The sequence below is a fragment of the Branchiostoma lanceolatum genome, chromosome 14 (genome assembly GCF_035083965.1).
Source record: "Branchiostoma lanceolatum isolate klBraLanc5 chromosome 14, klBraLanc5.hap2, whole genome shotgun sequence".
Classification (NCBI taxonomy): domain Eukaryota; kingdom Metazoa; phylum Chordata; class Leptocardii; order Amphioxiformes; family Branchiostomatidae; genus Branchiostoma; species Branchiostoma lanceolatum.
The window spans coordinates 7,423,467-7,447,089 of record NC_089735.1 but is presented as its reverse complement, the minus strand read 5'-3'; the positions used below and the strand labels follow the sequence as shown (position 1 = coordinate 7,447,089).

At 42.5% G+C, this 23,623-nt stretch overlaps 2 protein-coding genes across 3 annotated transcripts; both read left to right on the top strand.

Annotated features, from left to right (window-relative positions):
* Nucleotides 1-411: 411 nt before the first annotated feature.
* On the top strand, nucleotides 412-6,243 carry LOC136448759 (insulin-like growth factor-binding protein complex acid labile subunit). Its single transcript, XM_066448406.1, has 5 exons — nucleotides 412-496; nucleotides 1,232-2,873; nucleotides 3,237-3,394; nucleotides 4,349-4,541; nucleotides 5,188-6,243. Exons 2-5 carry the CDS (start codon nucleotides 1,256-1,258, stop codon nucleotides 5,352-5,354), a joined length of 2,136 nt encoding a protein of 711 aa, XP_066304503.1. The 5' UTR covers nucleotides 412-496; nucleotides 1,232-1,255; the 3' UTR covers nucleotides 5,355-6,243.
* A 10,685-nt stretch (nucleotides 6,244-16,928) lies between these two features.
* On the top strand, nucleotides 16,929-23,223 carry LOC136448519 (uncharacterized). 2 transcript variants are annotated; one of them, XM_066448107.1, is made up of 5 exons: nucleotides 16,929-17,268; nucleotides 18,034-18,250; nucleotides 18,453-19,829; nucleotides 21,095-21,341; nucleotides 22,081-23,223. In XM_066448107.1, the coding sequence occupies exons 4-5, from the start codon at nucleotides 21,113-21,115 to the stop codon at nucleotides 22,308-22,310; spliced, it is 459 nt and encodes a 152-aa protein (XP_066304204.1). In that variant the 5' UTR covers nucleotides 16,929-17,268; nucleotides 18,034-18,250; nucleotides 18,453-19,829; nucleotides 21,095-21,112; the 3' UTR covers nucleotides 22,311-23,223. The 2 variants fall into 2 exon arrangements, 1 of the variants encoding a protein (XP_066304204.1); XR_010757890.1 differs by having other exon boundaries at nucleotides 16,931-17,268.
* Nucleotides 23,224-23,623: the final 400 nt, after the last annotated feature.

The following is a 23,623-nucleotide window of genomic DNA, read 5'->3' as shown; positions in this document are numbered from 1 at the left end:
CCTCCTATTCGTATCGATAAGTGCGGTTGGGTACCAGCATTGAGAAGGCCGAAAGGACAGCTACATAAAAAAGAATTACAAGTTACTACATCTCACAGGAACATTTTAAAGATATCCAAGCCTCCATCAAACCCTCCTACAGGGGTACGGGATCGTAACATTCGGCAAAGAAAGGTCAGGAATTGGCCAGGAAAGTCAGTCCACGACCACGGTAATGTTAACATCCCTCCCTCGTGCATGCAAATGAAACCCTATGATGGCCAAACTTCTCTCGCAAATATTTTCCCTATAGCCAGCGTGGTCAGTCTGTTAGACACTAACAGTATCCTCGGCTTTTTGAAAATATACACGTACTAGTATGTGGTTATAACGCACACATTAAAACCACGTGACCTGTCTGCGGGGTCACTTGTTGACCTTTCGGTGGAAAAACATCTCAAAGTCCAGACTAACGTGACAGACTCTCTTGCGTAGCACCTTTCTACCGTACCAAATCGTGAGTGAAAATTGTGTTTTCTATCATTCAACCCGTACATGTATGCCCAATTTGAAACGCATGCAACACGGACAGTCGAATTTAGCAGTCCTCGGATGTAGTTATACATTTTTTATGCAAACCCAATTATGAATAAGTAACGGTTGTTTTGGCAGCTTCGCATTAAGAACTTGTTTATGGCCCATTTCACGTCACTCTATGATAACATATATCTCCAACGAAGGTTTTTCTCGTACTGATATACCCATATACGATATATCAATGTTGTAGACGGAATATCACATTACAGCAATAGGGCATGATTTGTATAACTACAAAACTTTTTAGCTTGCACGATTGATAACCTACATTTATGACTCCTGCGTACGTTATATCCGTGAAGACGTTAAAAGTGGCTACATGATCTAAATCTTTTACAGCGTTCTTATTGTCAAGTCAGCATTAAAGTTACAGACAATGCTAACAAAAGATCTCCAAAACGCAGAACCACCTGCCAAGAAAGCAAGCAAGCAAACGACGTGTGTGTTGGTAGTGGCACTGTGAAATTTGACACTGAATATATAAATGTCCTTTTAAAGAGAAATGACCTAGATTGTCTGACAAAAGTTTAGCCTTATTAATAGCTTATCATGTGACATTCTGCAATGATAACTACTGTTAATTATCAAACGTTTGCAAACACTACGTGTGTTTCGGGCTATGTAAATGTTTAACATAACATGTACTTTTGCACAGGAAGAGAAAACAGGTCAATTCAAGATGGCGGCCCTCATCACAAAACGTCTACTTGTTGTCGTCATGGTGGTCTTTGTGTTAGAAATATCCCTGTGTGCCGACTGCCCCGAAAGTTGTTCTTGCAATTCTTATCCCCCCTCAGTCACCGTCACTTGTAATAACCCAAATCTCACTAGCGTCCCTAGCGGAGCTCCCAAGAACACCACCCTATTCGTAATCAGAGGAACCAAAGTGTCAGCCCTTAGGAGTGGAGACTTGACAGGGCTGCCCAATCTCAACACAATCTATTTTGATAACAACCAAATTTCTACCCTTGAAATGGGGGCGTTTGTCGGAGTTCCCAGCCTAACATACATCGAAATGGTGCAAAATGAAATATCTGCTTTGCCATCGGGTGTTTTCAGGAGCCTGAAAAAACTGGACACTGTCGATATGCGATGGAACAGGATAAAAGAGATTCCAAAAAGCTGCTTTACGGATTTGCCCTTGCTAAAGGTTGTCTTGTTGCAAGGGAATGCAATTGAGAGTATTGATATAGGGGCATTTTCAAATATGAGTAAGGCAATTGAGATCTACCTTCAAGACAACAGTATCACTGAAATTCGCAAGGGGGCGTTTATTGGCCCACTGGGGAAAGGTCCGAGCGTAGATCTTACAAAAAATGCAATATCCCACATTGATGAAGGCGCATTCGCTGCATTTGGAAATCTTGGAGGTCTAAGTTTGGCGAACAACAGCTTGAAATCGATAGAGGGCGCTTTTAGCGGTTTGAAATCAGTGAGCACCCTCGATCTGAGTTACAACAATTTACAATCATTGTCCGAAACGGCTTTCTCCGGAGTCACAGAAATGTCCAGGCTGGATTTGGAATCGAACGAAATTATAGCAATTTCCCCCAAAACCTTCGCCAGTCTCTCCCCTCTCACAGAGCTATCCCTTCAAAACAACAGGCTTGCAAGTTTTGACGTCGTGCTCCCAAATACTCTAACTAAACTACAGCTTCAATATAACTTGCTCACGACATTTCCAAATCTTCCTTCGGGTCTAACATACTTGGATATTTCTTCCAATCCTATCGACTTCTTGAAAGACAAGCAGTTTGCTAAGCTAGGCACCCTAAGGACTCTATGCCTTTCCAATATCAGATACTTCAGAAAGAAGGGTACTATCGACGCTGCAATCCTAGAAGGGTTGACTCAACTTGACACCCTTAAACTAGCTTCCAACAACCTGACACAAGTCCCATCTTCGGCGTTGCAGCACTTTCCGCAAATGTCCGAAACGCTTGACCTCTCCTACAACCAAATCACTTCCCTTCATCCGGGCGACTTCACAAACCTTTCCAATCTCTACGTTCTAGTCTTGAAAGGAAACAATATAACCTCCATATCCTCTGATGCCCTCAAACCTTTGAAACACCTCTTTTCCATTGATCTTTCACACAACCCAATCGTCTATCTTGGCCCCGACGTCTTCAAATGGCAAAGTGAGAGTATGTACGAGGTGATGCTTAAAGGTACGAAACTAAGGTTGATTGATGGGGACGCCTTTAATTCTTCTACTGGAGTCAAATCGCTGTGGTTTGAAAATAACGACATGCACTACCTGCCATGGAACGTCTTCAACCCATTAACATACTATGGTGAGACACTTTATTTTCCTTGTCTGAATTGTAATCTTAGCTTGTGGTGTAAGTATGCTTGTTGTTGTTGTTGACCTTTAATGTCTAGTGGCACATAGGGCAGCAAGTTTCATTGTTGTTTCATTGTTGCATATTTTTACAGGGACGGGTTGCTAGCCTAATTCATGTTTGAGACCATAAAACAAATATCTAAATCATTCATATTATCACATTTTTTGGGGAGACCCACGAAAAACACCACATAGGCGTCTGCCAGCCCCCGCCCCCAGTCTGTAGTTCATATTGATTTTAGATATATGTACATATGCAAATAAACAATGAACAAACAAACAAAAACAGTTTTGACGTGAATTTTTTCCGCAGGTGACCCACAGGAAGCGTTGGACCTGGAGTCGAACCCTTGGCGGTGTGACTGTCAAATGTACGAGTACGCTCGCTGGCAGAATTCAACACAAGGCCTCGTAGCAGCATCACTGACATGTCAAGACCCACCGGAACTACGGGGAAAGACTTTGCGCGAGGTACACAATTTAAAAATTAAGATATACATAGAAACGGTGTTTGATTATAGCCTGGGTACCATCCTCCCGGTGCAAACCGGTGCAATGGTCTAGTTGGTACAGTGTTCGCCTTGCACACGGTAGGTCATGAGTTCGATCCCCGGCCGGATAATACAAAAGAATTTATAAAAATGGTACATGCTGCTTTCTATGCTTAGCAAACACACATCACTACAAGCGGGCTAGTCCCCTGCTGAGTGACTTGAAAAATGTGTGACCCAAGGGTTACTGAAATGGAGATGGGCGCCACCCCTATGTGTCTTATATTATAAAGACGCCTTGGTCACTTTAACTTTACCGTCCTCCGTAGTAACCGCTAGCTCAATCGTTTCGCTTCTCAACCATGGTTATAATTAGCAAGCGAAGCGATTGAGCCAGCGGTTACTACGGAGGATGGTTGATTGAGTTTGGTTGATTAAAGAATTAATGACACCTCGTTCCTGCCGACGGCTTCCTTCTGTTTTCACACCAAAAAAAGGAAACCAGACATTACCTTTACTACCTTCGTAAAATATGTTAGATTTTTTTCGGATGTGTTTTTTTGTGTGTGTTTGTATATCTGTCTGTGAACAGCATAACTCTAGAAGTGGTGGATGGATCGTTATGGTATATGGCATGTCAATAGATGTTTTAAAAGATTATTAGGTTGCGGGTCATCAGTAGCAGCAGGACTGCCGGTTTTCATATCTTGTTCTGGAGAAGCCATTGTCAAAATGCTCAGTTGGTAGATATAGCCTTTGTGCTCGGAAAGAAGTGACATAAGTTTGGGCTCTCTTACTTATAACTGCATTGTCGTTTCAGTTGCAGACTTTGAAACAGTGAAGAAGGGATGAACAAATGTTCTTGATAAGTAGTAACTTAATGGTAAGTTAGTTGCGTGAATTAGGACTTTGTGTTTCCTTTTTGCAACTGCAGGTCCCGCTGGAACAGTTCAAGTGTAACTGTTCACATTTCTCCACGCCAAGCATCGATACGACTGGAAGTGACGCCAACGCCACATCCGGTCAGGGCGCCATCTTGAAGTGCAACGTCACGGCCTGTCCTGAAGCTGTGATTCTGTGGTCCACCCCGAGAGGGATAACTCTGTCCAGTAACTCTCCACATCCGGGTACGCTAAAGGACTATACGATATGTAGTTGGAGCGGGGGGGGGGGGGGCTAAAATAGTGTCATGTAATGCATGCCCCCCCCCCCCAACTGAATATACTCAGTTGTCCCTTTAGTAGTCACACACACATTAATTACCCTACATTAATTATCCTAAAACACGTTACACACACGTTAATTACCCTAAAACGTGTCCTAATTTATCTAACTTACAGCCACAACTGTTTACACAGCTCTTACCAACAGAATACATTAACTACCCAGCTATGTTTAGGTTTATGAATGAATGAAAACATGAGGTCTCAGGAAGAGCTACCCACAAACCAAGTACGAAAATAATCCATCCAGGCATTCTGGTTTTATCGTGTTTACAGACACACACACACATACACACACACACACACACACACACACACACACACACACACACACACACACACACACACACACACACACACACACACAGGGACACACACACACACGGACACACATTCATACATACACTTCAAAAACACCTATTTCATTTTCATTGTTATTACGTATTGCTACCATTTCCACATTTAGCAATCTAAGATACAGTAGATATTGTCACAGGCCGAATTATTTAATTTAGATGTTGCACATTACATCTTCTATCTGTAACTCTAGGCCTCGAAGTTCTCGACGACGGATCGCTTGTCATCGTAGAGACCGTTCCCGAGGACGCGGGCACATATTCCTGCATGGCCGCCAACTACCTGGGCCAGGCCACGGCGTCTCTCCGGCTGAAGATCATTCCAAAATCCCGCCTCCCCGAAGGAAACGTTGATTATTGATAGTTCTAAGTAGAGCATATGTGTCAGGACGAGTTAGTCATGAGGTGTGTCGGTAGTAGTTTAGACGTCATTCGAATTTTATTAACGCAAGTTTGTAGGGAACTCAGACAAAGAGTTAGAATCTATGTTGTGGAATTTTAGAATCAACATCGTCGCTTATTTTGTGAACAGTTAATGATGCGTTCTCACCAAAGAGACTGCCTGTAGTTTTGCGGTCGATAAAACTCGGTTATTCGTGTTTGTGAAGACAGATTTATATATAGGATATTGAAAAGTGACGATTTATGGTGAAAACACGACGTGGTTTGGAATCTTTTGATTTAAAAAGTGCCACCGCGGACGCTTAACGGACAAACGAAAATATGGCATAAGTACAATAATTAAGCACACGTAAATATCAGATATAGTAATTTTAAAGGAACCTTTCAGCATGATTTAAGAGTGCAGTGTATGCTCAACGTAAGGAAATGTGTCATTCATAAATGCGCAAAGCTTTATAGATAAGTCTTTAAGTTACTATTAAGACATTTTTAAAAACTCTTCTCACCAAAACCAAGACTGTATCTGACTACAAGTTAAACCGTGTGCCAAATACAGGTGAGTGAAATGTGATGATATAGCGTCCGTACACTTTTAAGTCTTGTGAGAAAAAATGTGAAAAACAATGTGATGAAAAATTACTGGTGTTTTTCCACCAAGTTAAACTCGAGTGTTCTTCCCCCAAGTTAATCTCGTCTCTTTGTACTTTGACCATTCAATATAGGTACATGTTGTAATAGAGGTGAGCCATATATCACTTATTATATGTAACTGCGTAGGCCAGACCCAGATGCAGACTACACAGTGTTTTTTGCTGACAAATGTTCAATACACCTTTTGGCGACCCCTACATGCGTTCCAATGTCTTTTCCCTTTGTATTCTCTGACAGAGTGTTAGCATAAACAAGTACATAAATCTATCTTGTGTATTTATGTTGGCAAAAAAAGTATCCAGATGCAAGCCGTACATGCGTATCAGATGCGATTGTGTTGCTATTGACCCTCCCTTCGGAACGTGGGGTATGGTTATGGATCATTTAACTCACACTGGTTGGCATTGTGCATGTAGTAATAGAGTGGCAGCCCCAGGATCAAGAGGTTTGGGGTTCAAATCCCTGACAGGCCCCACAATGTGGCCTTTGATAACGTATTAGTACCTAGCTTCTGTTAGGGGTGTTGTTTGTGGGAGCACGTTAAAGAGCCCACCACGCATATCGTATGGGTAAGGGTCCTTTTCGGTGTGAGTGGTTCAAAACCTTTAAATCCCATGGTCGCACCTCGGATTTGTGTAGCGTCGCGGTGGCGCAGTGGCAGGGTACCGGTGTTTGACCTAGAACCCAGAGGTCCTTGGTTCGAATCCGGGGTACCCTGATTTGTCTCGTTGACGTTGTGCCCTTGGGAAATGAACTTTACACGACTTATCTCACTTCGCTCAGGTGAAAATGAGTACTAGCTTGGGTCAGGGACGTCCCTCGGATAGGACGTTAAATGGAGGTCCCGTGTTTGAGGAGAGCCACACCTCGAACACGTGAAAGAAACCATCACAGTTATCTAAAAGAATCCTTCCCGGTGTTAGTGGATCATATGAATCTGTCCGGATATAAACTATTCTGTAAAAACCTGGTATGTTGCGCCTTGAAGCGGTTTACCGGGTATGCAAGCAAACAAAGCACGTACAACACCGGGACAGGTGTATTGAGGTCGCCTGAGTTAGCGCCGAATGGCAGGCATGCCAGCCGGGACTGTAAGCTTCTCGCAATCGAGCCCCTGGCTGCGAAGAGATAGTATACTTAGTCGGTCCAGCCCCCAAAATAGACCAAGATAAGTTTAATTAAAACAGAATGAATTTCGAATGGGACAACCGTGTAAATTATCTGCAAAACAATTTAACATCGGATATCTGTGCGACGGAAACGCTGAAGGAAAGGTAACGTTAAATGTAGTACGTATACCATGGCCCATTTTTAAGCCGTAGGGGCAGTGGGTTGTTATCCACTGTGTCTAGAGCACGTGGGTGGAGTGGTGAAAGTAATTTCAAGTGCCTTTCCCACGAACCCTGGAGCTCTCGAACTCACATCTGCTTACCTAGCTACTCGGCCATTCGACACCTCGGCAACGCTATAAATACAACAGCAATGTCTGTGTGCTGCACCTTGTTAAGTTTGACTTATGTTTATAATACTGTTTCTTTAAGCTTTACATTGATCTTGTAATTGCAACCACTTAATTGTAAGGCATTAAGTATGGGAGGCTTCATCTCGTCAGTTTTTTTGTATTAATTCATGTATTGCCATCTTGGCTTTTACAGTTTATAATTGTTTTGTTTCTTGTTTATTGAATAAAAAAGAATAAATTTAATAATAATGTATTGTAAAGAGGATTAGTTGATTTAATGATAACTTTGAATGTATTGTTTTTTCATCAGTTAGCTAGTCAGTTGGTTTAGCTTATCATTGTACCCTTCAGTTGTCTTTGTTTCCATAGTAGGGTTGCTTTATTTCATTTTAGACCTTGGTTCATATCTGAATGATGATTGTGACCCGTACCCTGTATTCTAAATAGTAGCAACTGTGGGAGGGCCAAAGAGAAGGCCAATAGGTTCATGGTGCTCCTGCGCATGTTTTGATTTTATTACCGCATCTTTGTTACTTTTACTGTATGTACAATCAAGCAAAACAATAAATAAAAACCTGTCAAAAAAGTTTGACTTCAATTGTCACCCTTTAGAAAATGTGAAGCCTAGTGATATTTATATTTCTATGTGGCGTCGAATGGCCTTGTGGCTGGGCTAGGGAACACGAGATCGTGATGCCATGGGTTCGATTCCTGGTAATCCTGACGTTGCGTCCTTGGGAAAGGCACTTAACACGACTTTCCTCACTCCACCCGGGCCAGGTGTAAAAATGAGTGCATGACTTCGGTTGGCGAGGTAAAGGGTGGTGAAAGGAGAGGGATGGGCTCTGCCTTCCAATACCGTGCCTTAGCCACTGCGTACGACAACCCACTGTCCCTACGGCCTCAAAGAAAGGCTGAGGGACTACCTTTACCTTACTTTTCGCCTCTGTTGGTAGCAGTTGTCAAATAAGAACTGTATACGTTACAACAAACAACGTCAGTAGTTGTTGGAACGCCACGCCCCCACCCAGCCATATTTGAAGTTGACAACAAGAAACGCCCACATCTTTCCGAAGAAGAGAGTGTGCCCTCGGGGGGCCCTGACTTCACCCCTAAGGAAGCGTTACGCCTGTCTAAGGTTTTACCGAGTAAACAGGAAGGTTCTGAGAATTGTGATGGGTGTTATGATTAGTGCGCTCACGACGCCAGGCCACTATAAAAGAGCCTGTCGGCGGGACGGCGACTAGCCAGTCTACCGTGATTTGGTAGGTCTCTCTTCGGGGCAGAAGGTGCTTTCTGTCGCGGGTGTAATCGTTGCCATCTGGTAGTAGGTTTTGGCTTGGCTAATCAAACTCTTACCGTGTAAAACTACTACCGTGTGCCAAGGATTATCCCGGCGGCAAAGAGAGTCTTCTGCTCCGAAGAGAGCTCGGGTAAACCACGGAAGACTGGATACCTGGACACCTCCATGTTTGGGGACTGATCTTGCCAACCCGCGGTCGATATGATATACAAGGCGACGTTCAGCATGACTACAATTTCGGCAACACTATGAATCCTACCGTACAGTGTGTGACATGTTCTCGGAGAGAGGGGCGGTGGCTGAGCGGGGCGCCCGAGCACGTGGCGAAGCTACACCGGCTAAGGTGTACCTTCTTCTTACTTCCGTAGACTTCAAACCATTACCATTGTATTTATTCACTTGTTATATACATAGGAAGGAGAGCGTTTCTAGTCTAAGCACGGTCTTTTTTTAGAAATCAGGTATCTAAATCATTTTCTAGATATTTGATGATTTCTTTGCGGGGGGGGGGGGCAACCCATGCCCACGGGCGTCGTAGCAAAACACTACCTGGAGGAAGGCAAAGTTGTTGTCTTTTAAATCTTATTCTTAATTATCATTTTACAGTTGAATGGTAGCAACATTAAATGACACACACCGACCGTTCGGGAAGGTTGTCACCGGAAAACACCACGTTTACCCTACAGTTTTACTGCAAATATCGAGTATCTTAACTTTGAAATCTCAATACAAATGGTCACATCATTGTCCTTTTATTGTACTTCCAAAAAGAAAAAGAACGCGTAGTAGGTTCTTCCCACTGTGTAGTTGTCGTGCCTTGGTTTCAGAGAAAAAAGTGTTAACGAAGTCTTTTCGTGGACTTCATTTAGGATTCACCAATCAGACGTCACCAAAGAAGCTAGCGACAGCTTACGTCATGTCCGGTCCTTCCAGCTACATCCGTTTGTTGTGTTGCAACATTCCACGACACTCACTTCTAGCTTTGTTAGTCACCGCCTTACAGTGATGAATTCAATACATGCTTATTGGCTTTCAGTATAATGAGACTCTGCCGAACAAACTCCATTTCATAAATAACGTAGTTTTGTTTTTCTGAGTGACAACATTATTGTAACGTGTTGTTGACCTTAAACGGCCTATTTCCTTCTGACGTAATGTGAGAACTCTGAAAAGAATCATTCAGCCCATGCGGTATTTGTTCAGGCGAAAAAATAAACATTACTTCGTGCTCATGTGGCGTTAATTCTTGGTATTTTACGGATGAAATGTGACTTACTAGACCTTAAGGTATTTTCAGTAGCCACAATGCCCCCAAGAGCACAAACGTAGATAAATCAATATGAACAGCGGCGAAGCTTACCATTATCATATTGACTTCTTACTATTTTATATCTTTTTTGAAGATAAACGAGATTTTTTGGTAATTAAAAAGATACAGAAACCCATGATTAACCCACCTGATTATATTAAGATATCAAAGATTTGTGTATTTTAGTACTGTATATATTGTTTTTGATAAGTAGAATCTTATGGTTTATTTCTTATTTTGTAGTTGACCGTACAAAAGCTCCTTTTATTTTTGGTCTGTGTCAACAAAGTTTCATTCATACATATATTCTTTTTTTCTTAGTCCGAGGACCTTCATGCTGCTCAAAGTGTGTAAATATGGGAAGACTTATTCCAATCGGGACTTAGGAGGACAGTCGGTACAACATGGCACCCTACTGGCCTCCAAAGTCCCGTTCGGCATTCGTAAATTTTACCACGGTGGATCAACATCGCTCATGCATACTTCGATAACTTCCAACAGAAGCGTGGGGACTTATGCGAACTTTTGTCTTAATCTAGAACCAGTGCTAGATGAAGTGGTGTAAGTTTGCCCCCTAGCAGCTTGTTAGAAAGTGCAGTGGGCCTTTTGTATGGAATTTTAGAGGATTAATCTTGTAGGCAGGGGTTGTTGGTTTTGAAGATAAAGGTACTTTTGGCAACGTAGGTCCAATTTGCATTCGTAGATTTTCCACTGCACGGTACGTGCATCAACATCGATCCCGCATACTTCGTTAACTTCCAACAGAAGCGTAGGGAATGATGCGAACTTTTGTCTCAATTTAGAACCAGTGCCAGATGATTTGGTGTTCGTTTGGCCCCCCTAGCAACCTGTTAGAAAGTGCAGTGGGCCTTTTTGTATGGAATTTTGGAGGATTACTCTTGTAGGCAGGGATTGTTGGTTTTGGAAGATATAGGTACCTTAATTAGGCAACGTATGTCCGATCGGAACTTAGGAGAACAGTCGGTACAACATGGCACCCTACTGGCCTCCAAAGTCCCGATCGGTATTCGTAACTTTTCCACGGTGGATCGACATCCGAACTCCGAACAGAAGCTTACATGTAGAAGACTCAATATCAGCTTATATTATAATCTATGAACACTTCAGACTCGTGTGATATTGGGGTTTTGTTGTGCACAACCAAGTTCGTTTTCTTCAACTTGCTTGTAATTGTGCGTAAGAAATCTCCAATACCTACAAAGCTGATGAAACGTAACCATGCATGCACTTGAAGTTCGTTTGACGTCACGGGAGGCAGCCTTGTTTACCTTGTGACACAACTGGTTCAACAAAGCAACGCTTGTTTATGAAAACATATCAGACTGAGTCAGGTTCAACAGTCTTAAGCCCCCCTCTCACTGACCCCGCGACACGCTGGCGGCGTCGCTGCGGCCGATCGAATTGACAAAGCACTCCGCGAATTTCATCGAATTTCACGCATGCTCAATAAAGACTTAAGGGGACAGTCGGTGTCTATCAGTTTCCCACTGGCCGTTTAAGTCCCGATTGACGTTCGTGAATCCTCGTCGTTTGTAGTTCGTAAATCCTCGTCGACGGAAGTTCGTGAATCCTCGTCGACGGAAGTTCTATTCGTGAATGCTCGTCATTTGCAGTTCGTAAATCGTCGTCGACGAAAGTTCGTGTTCGTGAATCCTCGTCAACCGTTTGCAGTTCGTAAATCCTCGTCGACACGACGGAAGTTTGTGAATCCTTGTCGTAGAGCGAGTTAGACCGGGGAAGTAAAGATATGCCATATGAATGAGAAGCTTGTTGAATTGTTCCTACAGTTTTTAAATACCTCTTATAATCCTGCTCAATGATCTAACTGCGTATGCACAGGTCAAATGTGAAGGCCCCTGACTTGTAAAAATTTTTTGTCTCGACCCTGCTTTAGACATGTCCATATGTATATAAAACATTGGTCATTTTGCTTGTTCATACGTAACAATGTCTATAACGGTTAGGTGATGTCTCAGGGGCCTTCGCCTTTGACCTGTACATGTGAAGTTAGTTCGGTAAGCACCTTCACTACTTGAGATCGCTGTCCAGTTAGAGTTTTAAACAAGGCTTTTCACCCATAGGCCAAATATTGTTGTGCTAAAATCAAGTTTAGTTGGATACGCTGTCAACACTTCAATTATGCCAATGGCATTGATTTTATCCAAGGAAAGTAATAGAAGTCAACCGCAATGATGTTACAATAAATCATACGTTCCTTTGCCACGCCACATACAGCTGTGCATTCTTTCCTTCTGTAATATATACACTTGACCCCTATCCACATTATCATTCAATCAGCAGCTTTACTCTTAAGTAGAACCATAAACAACAACGCGTACGTGACACCATCATTCAAGCGTCCAGTGTCAGAACTTTGCCTTTGACACGACTGAAAACACTAAACAATGCCCGCTCTGTTGATAAGTCAATCAGCAGCTTTACGCTCAAGTAGACATTTAAACAATAACGCGTACGTGACACTATCATTCGAACGTCATGTGTCGGAACTTTGCCTTTGACACGACTGAAAAGAAAACAATACCCGCTCTATTGATGGTCATGGTAAGTTGTCATGTTGGGAGGTGTGTGTGTGTGTGTGTTTGTGTGTGAGTGTGAGTGTTTGTGTGTGTGTGTGTGTGTGTGTGTGTGTGTGTGTGTGTGTATGTGTGTGTGTGTGTGTGTGTGTGTGTGTGTGTGTGTGTGTGTTTCAAAGTTTTGACAAAAGCAACGTGTAGTCCTCGTCTTACTTCGACACGACTCAAGATTTGAAGACTTGGGTGTAAGAAACAGTCAAGTACCTGCAAGGATTTACACAAGTCACATTGTCTGTAATGCGTGGCTTCTGTGACTTTAAAAGATGTGCGTTCCTTCTTGTCGTCTGTAGCTGTAAACATAAAGAAATTAGAATGTATTTCGTTAGGTCCTTCAACTATCTCACTTCTTAAAGGAATGGGAGTGCCATTTGAACACGTTTCATGCTAAAAAATCATCTCGACCTGGTTACTAAACATCTACTCCAACCTCTCCTAATGTCTTACGGAGATTGGCACAATACTGTTGAAAATCTAGAGGAAAATATGTGTTGAGTCCAAGTAGGGTCCATGTTGGACTTTTCAGTTGCAAAAAAAAATGTTGGGGTGTTTGAAGGTTGAAATTGCAATGAAGTTCGCGTGCCTTTAGCGACAGCTGTTTATGGGCCAACATAATTAGCTCTTATTATTACAACACTGTTGATACGTCCGCTCAGTAGCCTCCATTACGGTAATGAGTTTTGAAATAGCTCGTGAAATTGTTTTTTGCGGTCTTTTGCAAGCTAACATCGGCCCAGTAACATCGGGCGTTCATGCAATTGGATAACAATCAGCCTGATAAGCTGTATCTAAATACTAAAATAAACGGGAAAAGATGCATATAAATTAATTAAGATTTATGGTATCATTTTTACACGAATGTTAGGCTTCTACGAGTTTCTACGAGTACTTCTTCGTGTGCGATCAATAATTCAATAATAGCAAAATTGCTCATCAATTATTCAGCATGTGCTTCATTTACAGCATCATTTGATGTGCGTGCGTGTTTGGGCCCCTATCTCATGCATGACGTAGTAAATAATTCCATCACTTTAAGCGGTCGTGTTTATTGGTATCTATAACACAGTTACATTTCTCTGACTTCTGAGGAGACGTTGAGGCAAAATGTCGTATGGTGTGAACGGAAAACAAGATGGCGGATCCTTGCAGCCTCAGCTTGGGAGGGACATCGCTACCGTTTTCCCGCCACAGTCAAATGTAGACGTCGCCAATCTCACAAACGGTGGGGGGAGCGTTTACCATACAAATGTGCCTTATCATCAGTCAGGACAGCCGAGGGAGGGCGGCCAGTGGAACGGCGGGTACCCGGGCCAAACAGGACACGGTCACCCACTGGCACCGGCCTATCCCCCCATCTCTCACCAACCAGTGCCTACTAACAAAGGTAGTTCTGTTCAAAATTATCGATCCATTCTAGCTTTTGTATCCTTTAAGCCATCGTTTAGAAAAAGAAGTGTGCAACTGAGTCCATGACGTTTGCGGCTAGTTTTAACCAGTTCCTACTAACAAGGATATTTCGTTTCTGTAATTTCTTCGTAAAATATCGATCTACTCTACTCTTTTGTATTGTTTTCACTATTGTTTAGCATGAGAAATCAATGACGTCTCAATGACGTTTAACATGAGCTATCAATGAGTCCATGACGTTTGATGGTAGACAAAAATGGAGCTTGTTTTATTTTTGTGTCATTCTTTTCTTTCAATTTCTTTCTAATCCCTACATCTGTATCTGTATCTATATAGCCGGTATAACCGCTACAGCATACATTGATGTAAAGGTAAAGATAGTCCCATTATAGACCTTTTTAGGCCGTAGGGGCAGTGGGTTGTTATAAATGTGTTCTATATCAATGAAATTCGTTCAGCGATCTGTCAAATCATTGGTCGCTCAGACCCCTCCATCCCACTGGACGACGATCATGCTGCGCTCTCGCTGCGACCTTAATCGAATTTGTGTTAGCCTTGACTTCACAATTGGAATATTAGATGTAAAAGTTTGACTGAAAAGATTTTAAAAAACACACAAAGCGTAAAAAAGTTCGTTTTTATCTCTGAAATTCGTTGAGCGCTCTGTCAAATTTTATGTCGCAGCGCGATCGCAGCTAGGTCGCCTCCCTAGTGCCTAGTAGTGGAATGGGGGTGTCAGTGGTTGCAGTGAGGTTGCAGCCTCTAGTGGAATGGGGGTGTCGGCGGTTGCAGTGAGGTTGCAGCCTCTAGTGGAATGGGGGTGTCGGCGGTTGCAGTGAGGTTGCAGCCTCTAGTGGAATGGGGGTGTCGGCGGTTGCAGTGAGGTTGCAGCCTCTAGTGGAATGGGGGTGTCGGCGGTTGCAGTGAGGTTGCAGCCTCTAGTGGAATGGGGGTGTCAGCGGTTGCAGTGAGGTTGCAGCCTCTAGTGGAAACTGAGGGGTGTTAGGTATGCCTCGTGACATGGCAGTATGATTTCTTTAGAGATGTGCGTGAACAGAAAACAGTTCTTTACAGCGTGTTTTTGTTTTCATCCTAGGCGTCATGGTGCAGGGTGCGGGTCCAGCCATTGCAGGGCGTGGCCAATACGTGACTCAGAATGGTAGGCCTGTCCAAAGGCAGCGGACCAATGACTCCACGCCTCTCATCTGCTGTGTGGTGTGCTGTGTTGGCCCCGACTGTGACCTTGACTGTTGTGACGGTTGTGACTGCGACTTTTGAAACCGTTCTTGAGAACAAGAAATAGTCGTGCCTTAACAGAGTTATCAACCTATGATTGATATTCAAAAATTCCTATTTTCGTAGAAAGATTGTAGAGTGGAACTCGTTGCCATCAAGTTCTGTAGGAGCATCCTAACTACATAGCTTTAATTTCAAACAATGCTTATAATTAGATATGCAAAGGTTAAGCCCCCACCTCACTGATGGTGCGGCACGTTGGCGACCACGCTGCGTCCGGATCCTAAATTGGATGACATTGTGTGTTACCCTTGACTTCAGTGAGATTGGGGATTTAGGTGTGATAGGTTCAGTGTAATATAACCAGATGTCGCCGCGCGGCGTGCCTACAAACCTTGTGTGTTACGTCGAATGACGGTTATATGGGCTATATTAGATACAGATTGTGTAAAAGATGTTATGATGTTTAAAGAAAATGGCATCTCAATATTTCAAAGTGTATTTTCGTAATCCGCAATTTTTACATGTAAAAACTTCATACTATAATGAAACTTCAGCTAACCGAGATAATAAATGCATATCAAAGTGACCATTCTAGCTGACAGAAATGGTAGCGGACACTTCGCTTTCATGCATACAGCTGACTGTAGTCATGGTAGTTGATAGTACGTAAGACATGTTAACATCTTTGAAAGTTCTGTGTCCGCGTGTCATGAGATTTCAAGGTGACTGGTGATATTTGATTTTAATTTAAACGACGAACTTTATTACGATTTCCCTAATGATAAAGAGACAAGATAGGAACGTGAAGAATTACTTTAACGGAGATTGTATGAATAAGCGCTTTCGCACATTCGAGTAAGCATGTGCCGTGTCAAAGGTGAAGGCCCTGAGACGTAAACAAAACCCGTCCGGGCAAATCGAGACAATGATCAAGACGAGAACTGTTTACAAGCCAGGGGCCTTCACCTTTGACACCGCACATGCGTACTCTAATGTGCGAAAGCGCTCATATGGTGCCGTTGCACAGAAATTTATGTGAAAAAGATGTTTTGTTTCTGAACGAGAGTGACTCATCGTACGTGTGTTGAGCTGTTGGTAGGCCTTGGTGAATCGATTAAACTTTTATGTCGCCTGCAAGCTTTGTTTTGAATTACAACAGTTGATTTTTTTCCTTGTAAATAGAGTTCTTCTTAATTCATTTTTATTGTTGTTGCTGCTGTTTCTTTGCTAGTTACGTATTATATACGTATACTAGTTAGTTTAAGTGGTGTTATATTTAATTTGGACTTCCTATCAATTTTGTCTTCTTTATTACTGTCTCAGATGATACAACCAGACAGAGATATTGTTAGTGCCCCACCAGTGCTTTTTAGACTGACTGTGACGAAAATCCACTTCAAATCAAAATTTAGTTAACGTTATGGATAGATTGTCGTATTATTACAGCCCAATGACAAAGCGCGCCTTGCGGGAAGGGGTGCAATACTGATACAAACCTGCAAGGGGTCGCTTTGACCCTGCGTGACCTTAATCTATTGTTCATGGCTAGTCATTCGTAACAACCTGCTTTCACAACACAGGGACTGAGTCATTCTTGTGCCAACCTGTCCTTGGCGTACACCTTGTGACTGTCTGTTCACGAAAACGCCTCTATTAACTGTCGTACAGATCTTCTCGGCTGACTCGCTTGAGACTGTCTTTAGGTTGCGTTATAACATGGGAAAGCGGTAATAGTAAATGTCATAGCTGCGTCAAGCGATGCTATCTTTTCTGAGGAAGTTGTAACGACACCCCCCTCCCACGGTGGAAACGTAAACACAGTCAAGTCAGTCAGTCAGGTTGAAGAGCCGAATAACTTCCTCTTCCTCGCTTGGTCTACCTGTCTTGTTGGTAAGGACACTACGATTTTCTCTTTGCTTTTAGCATGGAGTACGTGTGTACAAGGAGGTTAAATATAACCTCCTTGGTGTGCACAATGTTTTCCTTTTTGTAATTGTGTGAACAGCAGATGTACAATGGATCGATGCTTAACTCCTTTTAACTTCTTGCGTTACCGTTCTGTTGTGGTGCTTCTAACCAACGAGGCTTGGTAAAACCTCTTTGTTCTAACTGACTATACGGCCCATGATAGCAGTTCGCACTCACGTTGCCTATAAATTTGCCTGCTAAAATGGCCGCTAATCGAATCCGGGTTTGGGGACTGTAACATAAAACCACAACACCGTTCTATATTTGAAAGGCATCTATGAACTGTGACTTCCGTGTAAGAATGATCCCACTCTCAAAAATAGTCTCATTGAGCCACTCGTTGCTGTTAGTCGTTCAAGGAGGTTATATTGAGACCTGACCTTGTTACGTTCAAGGAAAATACCAATGGAGAGGGGTAAACTTCAAACCAAATAACAACATATTTTGATGGGTTAACGTAGCAGGCTTCTATATGTTAACATAAAATAATGTAATACAGTAATGTGTATACATGGCCCTGAGAACAAGAAATCAGTCAAAACACTACCCGACGCCATGTCTATAAATACCAGGTATAAAGTTGTTTAGCGGTGTCTGAGTAGTTCCAGTTGATGTAGCTTTAGACCGATTCTAGACCAGATTAAGATGAAAAAAATGACGCAGACGTAACGTCATGTTGTTTCTCAGTCACCTGTACCAAGCAGTATGGATACCCAACCGCCACCGTCGTACCATGAAGCCGTGAACTCAGGAGGACAACCCTCAGGGCCCTCTCAACAAAATGGCAGCCATCCGTACCCACAAGCCGAAGTACACCCGGGTCTAAACGAAGTCAGTTTCGGGCAGGTTCCATATCCTATCGACCCTCCCCCGATCACCACACAGCCAGTCCTAACTCCAAACGGTATGAAAGTCTCCACACTTTTATATTCTGCGTGATATTCCAATTATGAATTATGAAATCAATGATTACACAAACCCAATTTAGGTCGCGCGATCACCGTCTAGTGTAATCATTTTCCTTATATCTAACAAATAGTAGACTGTGTGGCTCCTTTTGACGAAAAAATGTCAATGCTTCTTGTAATTTCTTCGTATTTCGCTAGGTGTCATTGTGGAGGAGCAGAGGGCGCGATCTGCGGCTGTAGTAGCTGCTGCTGCCGCGGATCTCGAGACACAGACCAGTAAAAAGAAACGACGCAGGCGTCATCATGACAGCACGAGCGGGTGGTGCTGCTACTGCTACGGTTTCCCAACATGCGATTGCTGCGACTGCTGTGACGATAAATCTGATGGTGGTGGCTGCTGTGGGGATTGTGACTGCGGGGATTGTGACTGCGGGGATTGTGACTGTGGAGATTGCGACTGTGATTTCTAACTGTAGTCTGTGGAAGGAACCCAGTGACGTTTTGAGACTGCAGGGGTTGTGACATGTGGGGACAACTTTTGAAATCATAATGGACTAACAACACAAGTTTGTCTGTTAGGTCTAAAATTGTTTGGCATTGTATTTTCCAATGTAAGAAATATCAATGTATAATGAGTCTATGTACATAGAAATTGGAGGAAACGGACTTGGCACGAATGTAGTTATATGGTTTAACGGATGAAGGTTGATTTCTTCCAAAACCCGTACACGTAAGGACGACGTGATATACTAGCCTGGAGTCCAGCCTTAGTCCGCTACCCAAGATCCGCTCTCCGCCTTTAAGACAGTTTGGTTTCAAAACAAAGATCAAACGCCTCTCCTGGTGCTTTTAATCGGGTTGCGTCTTTTGGAGCCGGTACGAGTTTACAGAAGTGTGACCGGTTGATTACAAAATATGTGAAGAAACTTTCTACAAGACAATCTCATAATTGACAGCACGTAATAGATATGGTTGTAATTGGGGAGATCTAGATGTGCATAAGAAGATAAAAATGTAATGTATAACAGTATGGATAACATACTGTCATACATACCAAATGCAAATCCACCAAATTGATATTGAATCATAGATGCGTACGTACACACATACACAACCGAAACAGTACGATGAGAAAGCACAACGTTCTGAGGGATGCAATACTGATACAAACCTGCACGGGGTCGCTTTCATCCCCGGTGACCTTAACCCATTGTCAATTGTTCATGGTTAGTCATTCGTGACGACCTGTTTACAAAACACAAGGGCTGAGTCATTCTTGTCACTGACTTGTACACCTTGGCACTGTCTGTTCATTGAAATGCCTCTTACTGTCGTACAGATCTTCTGCGGACTCGCTTTAGATCGTCTTTAGGTTGAGACAGTGAAAGTGAAACAGTGCGTTTTAACCTGGACATGCGGTGTCCGTTGATACTATCATTTTTGAGTAAGTTGTAACGGCACCCCCCTCCCACAGAGGAAGCGTAAACACGGTCAATCAAGGATTATCCTCTTTGGGTCAAAAGATTGAAGAGCCGAAGAACTTCCTCTTCCTTGTTTGGTCTGCCTGTCTTGTTGGTAAGGACATAGCGATTTTCTGTTGTTTTTTAGCATGGAGTACGTCTGTACGGTGTTTTCCTCTTGTAACTGTGTGAACAGCACATCATGGTACAAATGGATCGATGGTAAAACCGCTTCTTACTTCTCGCATTGTTCTTCTGTAGTGCTGCTAGCCAAGGAGGCTTGATAAAACCTCTTGATCTAACCGACTAAGGCCCATGATAGCAGTTCACATTCAGATTGTAAATTTGCCTGCTAAAATGTCCGCTAATCGAATCCCGGGGTTTGGGGACTGTAAGTTATGAAACCACCACCGTTCTATATTTGAAAGGCATCTATGAACTCTGACTTCCGTGTACACATGATCCCACTCTCAAAAATACACTCACTGAGCCAGTTGTTGTTACTGTCAAGGAAAATCGAACCCAAATACCTATAAAGAGGGGTAAACTTGACCAAATAACCATATACTTTAATGGGTCAACGTAGCAGGCTACTATATGATAACATGAAATAATTTCATGTGTATACATTCATTGCCCTGGGAACATGAAAGCAGTCAAAATACTGATCGCCAAAAAAGAAAATCAGAAATCCCACAAAAATGACCCCGGATGACCCTATGGTCTGGATGGTCGATTTTTACAACGACTTCCGAAAAATCGGTAAGATACGGGCACCAAAATGTACGAAAAGTTTAGGGAAAAGGCGACTAGCACTGGCTACGCTTTGGGGGAAGTTGTAGTCACCTCGCTACGAATTACAAGAAATTAGATAAAGTAGTTATTTCTACTATTCACAGGAAATCAAGAAGGATAACAGGTACTAGGTAATCAAAAGTAGTTTTCCCTACGGATTACGGGGGATAAAGATTAAGCTTATGGAGCAAACAGGCCCATATTACAAACAACTGAAGCATGGCTTGATACAGTTTTCACGAGTCATTTTACTTAACCGGCTGCAGTAAACAACCTGTTATAATTCTGGCGGCTACTCGCAGACCCCCCCCCCCCCACACACACACACACACACGTTAAAAAAATTAAATAAAATATATCTTTAAGCTTCTAATGCAGCACCAGTAAACCCTGAGGTATTCACACTTCAGTTTTCAGATGTCCAGGTGTTCAAGGCATTCTTCAGAAAACATCGATAACATCTTTTTACCTTAATGCGGTGGTCCTAATAAGAGTACACGACGAACTTATGAGGGGACGGAGTTAACGTTAAATGACTGTATATCTTAACCTATCTGACTGTAAAGACAAAATCTTCTTTTTTAGCCACCTGTACTGAGCAGTATGAATGCCGAGCCGCCTCCGCCGTACAATGAAGCTGTGACCTTTGGGGGACAACCCTCAGGGCCCCCACCACAAAATGGCGGCCATCCGTACCCACAAGCTGGCGTACATCCGGGTCCACACGGAGCCGGCTTTGCACAGTATCCTGTCGGCTCTCCTCCTGTCACCAGTTTCGGACAAGCGCCATATCCTCCTCCGGTCACCACCCAGCCTGTCGTCACCCCACAAGGTATACAGTCTGTACTCTATGAAATCCTCTATAAGGTATTTCACTATTCCGAGTACGCATGCGAAAGGTCAAAGGTGACGACCCTGACTTGTAAACAGATCTTGTCTGGACAACTGTCTCGATTTTCATAACAATGTCTAGGCGTGTTTGGTTTATGTCCCAGGGGCCTAGACCTTTGACTTACTAGCATTGCACACAATACATGTCGCTGCGCATGCGTACTCGGAATAGTGAACGACCTTATTGGAACCAACACAAAATCTGTAAGTTATTCACAAAACCTGTAAGTTGTTCTAGTTTGAACCGTATTTATGTCACTGTATTTGTTGCCAGCTAAAAATAACACACATGTACAGTTGACAATTTGTGTTTGAAATTTTGGGGTTAGTTGCTTAAGTATCACCGTAAATTTGAGAAAGACGTGTGTTTTTTCACTTTGAGCAAGAATGTGTATTTATGATTTAAGGCTAGGCAGTGACTTAATTAGGGGTGATTAGGGACGAGGCTATATACAATTCAGAAGCTTTATGTATTTTAGATGGTGTGTTTTCATCATCATCTACTTTATCTGAACTCTGTGAAGACCGTCATGAACTATATCATTGTCAATTATCGTTTCCCTGAATTTAACAAATAGTAGATTGTGCCTCTACTACTCTTTCATGATGGCGTCATTTATCAAGTGTAAGTTAGTAAGAGAAACGTCACATCTTCTTGTAATTTCTTCATATTTCGCTAGGTGTCATCGTGGAGGAGCGGGCGGTGCCACCTGTAGCTGTGACACATGGTAAGAAGAAACGAGGCAGACACGGCCACTCGGGTGGATGGTGTTGTGGCTACTGCTACTGCGGTACCTGCGACTGCTGCGACTGCTGTGACGATAAATCTGATGGTGGTGACTGCTGTGGGGATTGTGACTGTGGGGATTGTGACTGTGGAGGTTGTGACTGTGGAGGTTGTGATTTCTGACTGTAGTCTGTGGAAGAAACCGCAGTGACGTTTTGAGACTGCAGGGGTTGTGACTGTAGGGGTTTTGACTGTAGGGGTTTCGACTGTGGGGATTGTGACTGTGGAGATTGTGACTGCGGGATGTGTGACTGCGGGAGTTTTGATTTCTAAATGTAGTGTACAGGACTCGGGAATCCAGTGTCACCGACACACTGGTGTATTTTCAATGTACCTAGTACTTATGAACAACTTTTGTAATCATAAGGGACATTATATATGTACTACTTTACTTATACACATAAACACATTTTTTGAGGTTTCACTCTGAATTACCTTGTGCTCACAACCATTCCATATAATGTATATATTATATCGTTTAACTGATAAAGGTTCCATAAATCCTACAAAACATTTCCAATATGATAGATCTAAAATTGTTTGGTATTCAATTTTTTCTATTGTAAGAAATATGAATGCATGAAGAGTCTATATGGTATATACATAAATATCGGAGAAAACGTACTTACCACGCCTGTAGTTGGTTTAACGGAAAAAGGTTAATTTCTTTCATTGATATTGATGAATATTTGGGCTGGTATGGACGACGTGGTATACAATCTTTAGTCAAAATTCATACAACATACTTTAAATGGCTTTAAATATGCAATGTTTGTTCTTGCCAACCGAGGATGAACTGAACTTATATATGCAATGTTATTTCATGATATCCTATGCTTGGTTTGTTATGATATGAAATGATATGTTATGCCATGTTATGTTGTGTTATGTTGTGTTATGTTATGTTATGTTATGTTATGTTATGTTAGGTAATGTTTTCCAAGGTCTAAAAGCTGAACTAGCCAAGATACCGTACGGTTTACCATCTATGTGCAAGCTATGGCTTCGGATTCAAATATGATAAAAAAGGAACAAACCTCTGCTGTCGCCTACGTTATTGACTGCAATTTTCAACGTAGTTAGAAGGAGTCGTTCTAGTGAAAACACAGACAAAAGACACATTCTGATAGATGTCTTTAGTTATAGATACAGGATGCCGACCGAACAAACATCAAACTCATACAGTCTCAAAACTGACATATTCCTCTACCATTCAGCACAGTTACAGCCTCGCTGATGGGCACAGATGAATCTCTATGGATTTTTCAACTGCTGTACCGCACTACTTTATACCCGTACTACTTTTGACTGCGGGGGTCGCGGATAAATACTGTGTTATGCGCCTTTAACATTAGTAGTTTGAGTAGTAGCAGTTCTGCCCATTCTCGCGGAGGTTAATAGGTCTTGAATAAACACAACGTATACCTTGTTTTTGC